Source organism: Pithys albifrons, chromosome 13, assembly GCF_047495875.1.
Source record: "Pithys albifrons albifrons isolate INPA30051 chromosome 13, PitAlb_v1, whole genome shotgun sequence".
Taxonomy (NCBI): Eukaryota; Metazoa; Chordata; class Aves; order Passeriformes; family Thamnophilidae; genus Pithys; species Pithys albifrons.
Window position 1 is genome coordinate 19,057,541 of NC_092470.1, and position 6,466 is coordinate 19,064,006.

The 6,466-nt window shown below is 45.3% G+C and overlaps 1 protein-coding gene across 1 annotated transcript; it reads left to right on the plus strand.

Annotated features, from left to right (window-relative positions):
• The first annotated feature begins 365 nt into the window (after nucleotides 1-365).
• On the plus strand, nucleotides 366-5,851 carry MTFMT (mitochondrial methionyl-tRNA formyltransferase). Its single transcript, XM_071568304.1, is given in 10 exon segments — nucleotides 366-464; nucleotides 1,106-1,318; nucleotides 1,881-2,003; nucleotides 2,776-2,878; nucleotides 3,420-3,495; nucleotides 4,029-4,120; nucleotides 4,646-4,727; nucleotides 5,029-5,111; nucleotides 5,406-5,561; nucleotides 5,563-5,851. Coding segments are annotated over 10 exon segments (1,071 nt in total). The 5' UTR covers nucleotide 366; the 3' UTR covers nucleotides 5,608-5,851.
• Nucleotides 5,852-6,466: the final 615 nt, after the last annotated feature.

Consider the following 6,466-nt stretch of genomic DNA (forward strand, 5'->3'; position numbering starts at 1 on the left):
GACACAGCCCCGAGGTGCCAGAGCTGCAGGAGCTTTGGATGATCCTCTCAGCCACAGGGCTGGTGGGACGGCCGGGGTAGAGCCCAGCCTGACCCTACGATGCCGAGGGGTCCCCTCACGATGCCGGCGGGTCCCCTCACGTGCCGAGGGGTCCCCTCACGATGCCGAGGGGTCCCCTCACGATGCCGGCGGGTCCCGCCACGTTGCCGGGGGGTCCCCTCACGATGCCGGTGGGCCCCCTCACGATGTCAGTGGGTCCCCCCACGATGCCGAGGGGTTCCCTCCCGTCGTCCCGCCGCTCCCTCAGGGAAGGGCCGGCGCCGGCCGGGGCGGATCCCGCCGCGTCATCTCCGCGCGCCGAGGGCGATGCGGGCCCAGCTACTGAGGGCGCCACCATGGCGGGTGCTGTTCTTCGGCACCGACCGCTTCGCTGTGACCGCCCTGCGAGCCCTGCGGGACGCGGGGTACCGGCACCGGGGAGGGGGAACGGGGGAGGGGACACGGGCCTGGGGGGAGACGGGCTTGGGGAGCGACGGGCCTGAGGGAAGATGGGCCTGAGGGGAGACGAGTCTGAGGGAAGATGGGCTTGGGGGACACGGGCCTGAAGGGAGATGGGCTTGGGGAGCGACGGGTCTGAGGGGAGACGGGTCTGGGGGGAAGATGGGAGAGGGGAGATATGCCTGGAGGGACAAGGGGCAGTGAGAGGAGCCTGAAGGGGAGGCGGGCTCTGAGGGATGCGGAGCCGGAGGGGACGCGGCAGGGGCTGTGGAGAGTGAGGGAGGGCTGAGTACCGAGGGATGGGACATGAGGCCAGTGATGGGGGTCACTGGGGGATGAGGTGAGGCTGGGACCGTGGATTGGGCTGAGGGTGATGGGGAAGTGGAGGAGAAGGAGCCTGAGGGTGGGACAGGGACCAGGACCACAAACACTGGGGGGGGTTGGTGAGGGGGCTCTGGGGCTGGAAGGAGGAGCCTCGGGTGGTGAACGGGTTGAGGGCAGGGATGGGAGACCAAGGAGAGGGTGGGAGGAGGAGAGGCAGGTCCTGTGAAGGGTACAGCGAGGGGTGGAGATGACCCAGCCCTCGCCTGTCCCTTGTGCCCCGCAGGGAGCCCAGCGAGGCCCCGCTGGTGTCACGGCTGGAGGTGGTGACGCTGCCCTGCCGCCTGCCCGGGGACCTGCCCGTGAGAAGCTGTGCCCGCCAACTCCAGCTGCCTGTGCACGAGTGGCCCAACACGGGGCCCCCGGGGCAGTTTGATGTGGGTGTGGTGGCATCGTTCGGGCGCCTCCTCAGCGAGGACCTTATTCTGCAGTTCCCATAGTAAGTGAGTGGACAGGACATCTGTCCCTGTGCTCTGGTTTTGAGTCAGCAGCTGTGACTTGTAGCAGGTGAGGTCAGCTGCTTCCCTGGGTTCATCTGCTTAGCCTGAGCCTTGCTGCTGGCATTGAGAGGTTCACTGTTCTTCAACACATTGATGTAAATTTATGTCAGTGTTCAGCAGAATGTGTTTACCCTTATTCCTCTCTCTTTCTGTGTTTGCTGAGAAACTGAGTTTATATGGTGTGAATTTTCCTTTAAGTGGAATGGCCTGCCCAGAGAGGGGGTGGATTCCCCATCCCTGGAGGTTTTTAAACTGAGATTGGCCATGGCACTGAGGGCCATGATCTGGTAAAGGGGTTGGAGTTGGACCAAGGGATGGACTTGATGATCTCGCAGGTCTTTTCCAACCCAATCCATTCTATGGTTCTGTATAATCCAGTAACACTTCAGACGGTCTGAGCAAATAATTCTTAAAGTAGTTTCACTGTCATGGATGCTGCACACCAATTTCTGTGTGCTCCAAGCCCTGTTCCTATTCTGACTTTGAGTGATTTCATTTCAGTGGAGTGCTGAACGTCCATCCCAGCTGTCTCCCACGGTGGCGTGGCCCTGCACCCATCGTCCACACGGTGCTTCATGGTGATAAGGTGACTGGGGTGACAATTATGGAAATAAGACCAAAAAGGTGGGTTTGATGTGTTTTCCTAACAACTCACTCCTGCTGTTGCCCCTCAGAGCTTTAAATCGTCACCACTGAAGTGATAATTTAAATCGTCCTATATAATGACTATTATTTAATGTACATGTTTGATAGAATTTGAAACACGTAGAAATGTTCATCTGACCATATGAGATTTCTCACAATTACAGTGTTTTAGTGAGTGTGTCATTTGCACTCCAGGCCTGTTCTCTGATTCTTCATGTTATTACAGGGAGCAGAGAACAGTCACACAGCTCTATCAGTAGACCTGGTATGACAGGACAGAAAAGATCTGGTTTTCAGACTTCAGAGTCACCTGTAACCTCCTGTAAGCCAACAGAGGACAAATAATTGCCTGTCTAGGCATGAGAGAGTTCGTGGTTTAGTTTCAGCCCAAACTCTGGCTTAAAAGGCTTGTGAAAACACATTATCCTAGTTTTCTTTCTTAAGTACTTGTCTGATTTCTCAGGAAAGTGCAGAAGAATTTTCCTCTGAATACTCACGTTGTTTCTTCTGAGATCTTGTGTTCTGAACTGTAAACTGTGTGTTCATATCAGTCTCAGGTTGCTGAGGTGAATCTTGCTGCCTGTGCTGTCTTGTAAACCAAATTGTCTGATAATGTGAAATGACACGTGGAAAATAAATTTAGAGGGACAAAAGTGTAATTACTAACTGGGCTGATGTACTGAATGTAGGGGTTTTGAACTGCTAATTGATTTCAGCTTCTCCAGTAAGCTGGTGTGTTTTCTGCTCCCAGGTTTGATGTAGGTCCAATCATTAAGCAGGAAGAGGTTGCTGTTCCTCCCCGCTGTACAGCACAGGAGCTGGAAGGGATGTTGGCAGAGATGGGTGCAAACATGGTAAAGTCCTGCCAGCTGTGCCACTTCTAATTAGCACCTTGCTTTTAACATGTGCAAACAGAATTCTTGTTAATCTTGTTCTGAGTTAGCTGCAACTTTAAGAGGAGAATGATCTGAAACTTGGTGTTTGTGAGCACTTTGCCTTGCTGAGAGCTGAGTGGTCTGTGATCAGTTCTCGCTGTGGGTCCTGTTGCTGTTTTGCTTCCATTCAGTGAAGAACACAAAGTGCTGCACATGGAAACAGTGAAGGTTCTTCTTTCATTGAATATCTGCTTTTTCATCTTAATAATCAGCTTTTGGGCTGTTCTGGCATTAATATCAGACAGGTTATCACCCCTAAAAAATATTTGGGTTTTTTAATTGTGATTCAAAGGAAAGGATGTCTTTAGTGTGTTTGTGTGTATGATACAAGTCTTACATACTGACCCAATTTTCTAAAAGCTCACAAGAAAGTTTCACTGTTGAAAAATTAAATTTTACTTTGTTTATTATTGTTTAAACTTGGCTTGACTAATACCCTGTTCAAAATTTAATTTTGCAGCTGTTGGCAGTTTTGAAAAACTTGCCTGAAAGTTTAAAAAACAAAAAAGAGCAGCCAAAAGAAGGAGTAACGTTTGGTAGGTACACATCCTATTTAATGTGACTTATCCATTTTTTCTTGTATCAGATGGGAAACTTTTAAGTTTCCTGGTGTGTGAGTTGTATTTTTGTTAGATTCCTTTTTCAGTATGGTCTCTGGCTTAAAAAAAACACACAGAGGGAAAAATGCTTCAGAAATCTCCAGACTTAATACAGGAGGTTTATTTTTTGTAGTTGCCTGTACAAGATGAAAATCACTGTTGATGCCACAAAATCTGAGTTATTCTTCATGGTTGTAATGCAGGCAAGAGTTCAGCTGTGTTTGTAAACTTGTTATCAGTTTGCAGTGCAATGGGTAAATAAGAGAACAACTGAGAATAAAATGTAAATAATCAAAACAGGTTTTTACAAAATGTTTTCTCCACTTGTTGTCTGAGGTACCTATGGCTGGATGGAAAACCATTGGTCAGGATAAACTGAGGTTTAAGATAGGATGAAGTAGCACAGCTTTTTGTTTGCAAAAAGATGCAAAACAAAATACAAAGTCTTTAATTTCTCTTTTCCCTCCCAGCTCCCAAAATCTCTATAGTGAAGAGTTGTATAAAATGGGAGGAGCAAACAGCTACACAGATAATTCAGCTGCATCGTGCAATAGGAAGTATGGTAAGACAGTGGATTTTTAACCCTTTCATGTCCTTTAGCATGGCTGAGTTTGGTGTTGATATTTTAACTAAGGACTAAACCTTAAGTTTGGTTATTTTAGCCTCTGTAACCCAGCATGTGTTTTAAAATCCTGGTAGTTCACTATTAGAGGTGGAAATAATGTGGAAGAAAATTCTAATGAACCTGATCCAAATGTGAAATCAGCTCAATAATTTTATATTGTTCTCTGAGGTTTCCCCTGATGTGTTTGAGAGTGTTTGGAACAGTGACATCTCTGCAAGGCAGTGAGCAGTGCAGACAGCTACAGTGAGGAGCTGTTGTAGCTAATGGCTAATTGTTTAACTCATTACTGCATCTGCTAATGGTTTGAGATGAGGAAGAACAAGGGAAGTCTCCTGTCTAGACATACACATGAATTTTTCCCTAATGTTATTATCACAGGTATTTTGCATAAGAAAAAAACCCCAGATAATTGCCTGGAAATTGTGAAAATATGCTCTGCGTGTCATCTGCTTCTGTTTCTAGTTTCCTTTGCAGACACTCTGGAAGGGTACTCCTGTTAAACTCCTGGATTTTGTGGAAGTGGATAATATCCCTGGTTTTGCTGGTATTTACTTTTAAATTAATCTGTTAAGTTAAATTTTATAACCATTTTCTGTAGGAATGTGAGCTCCATGTGGGCTGAGGGGAATGCCAGAGCAAACAGAGTAGTGAGTAGTGAGTGCCAGAGTGACTGTTCTGGTTCTTCCTGCTCATTTGGTTATAATAAAACACAGAATACAATAAAATATTTTTGAGCTAAGTAGTGACTCAAGATCGTTATCATGCTTCAAAGAGACAGAATTGTTTCAATCTTTTTTCTGTAATTGTTGGCATAAAAATGCAATCCAATCTTCCTTTGCTTTTAGATCAAATCCTGAATGACTGTGGAGCTGTTCCTGGTTCACTGCTGTTCCATAAAGGGTCCCAAACACTGATAGTTCGATGCAAAGTAAGTTTTGCCCATTTGTTTGATGTTCAGTGCCCCAAAGATGAAGTTTTTATTATTTCTGTGTTGCATAACTTTGTTTTAATTGTCCATTGTTACCCTCTGTACTAGTTTAAATTACAACAAGACTTTTTTGTTGCCTTAAACTTTTAATTTCCACTAACAGGCTTTGCACTTGCACGGATGCACTTTGCACTGATGACATTAAATATGTCTTCTGTAGGCCAGCCTGTGACAGCTGAGGCTGATTTTAAAACGTGGAAGAAGCTTACTGCCATCTTTTGTTTTTATTTCTAGGAAGGCTGGGTTGGAGTCAGAACAGTTGTTTTAAAGAAGAAGCTTACAGCAGTTGACTTCTACAATGGATATATGCACTCTTGGTTCCAGCAGAAGTCATGGACAGTTCATCAGGAATGCAGATTTCAAACACTCAAACTTAGCACGGCAAAAAAGGACTCTGAGAGAGAGGGGAATATTGGCACAGGATATAAAACAGTAGATGTATTTTAGAATGTCTGTAAGTTAATAGTAATATAAAATATTTCAAAGCCCACCTATAACATTCACCTTAATTCAGGGGTTTCCTCCCAGAGTGTTCAGTCTTACTGTCATCTGCATATTTTCATCGTGGATTCCTGATGATGCTCCTCTTTCCCCATCAAAGACGAGAGTCTCTGAATGCTGAAGATGGTGAATAAATCCCTGTTTCCACTGTTGAGAAATAAATTTATTTTTGTACAATGTTTTCAATTTCTTCATGAGGACTTTTGATATAATTTTCCTCAGGCACAAATTTTGCACAGTTATTTTGATCTGGAAATACTAAAACCCAGTGCTTCTCTAATTCAGGGTTCAGGGCTCACTGAGATATAGACTATCTAGTTTGATTTTGTTGTGGACCCTAAAATTCCTTTGCTATCCCCACAATGAGATGAATAACTTAGTTGGGAAGATCTAGAGTAGCTTACCCTGCCTGTGATAATTTTCTTCCTTGTCCTTTCTGTTTTCATATCCTAGGATACATCCCATTTAATATTTGTGTGCCAACCATCCAGAAAGTTTACTCTGATACTTTCTCCACCATGAGGAGTTAATCAAATCCAAGCTTTTCCTCAACCTGCCTTCAGTTAACATGGATAAGAAAGAGTATTTCAGGTGAAGAACCCCTTGTCTTAGAAGGAAGGTGGCACTGTGAGGATAACAGCAAAATAAAGACTGGCCACATCTTACGAGCTGCTCTAATCATTGCTCAACTTTTTCCTGTTTTTTGTGAGTTCTACTGAAGTCAAAGCAAAAAAATCTAGAAAAATGTATTACATCACAAGGATTAAAATGTTTCTGAAGAAGCATCTGTTAAA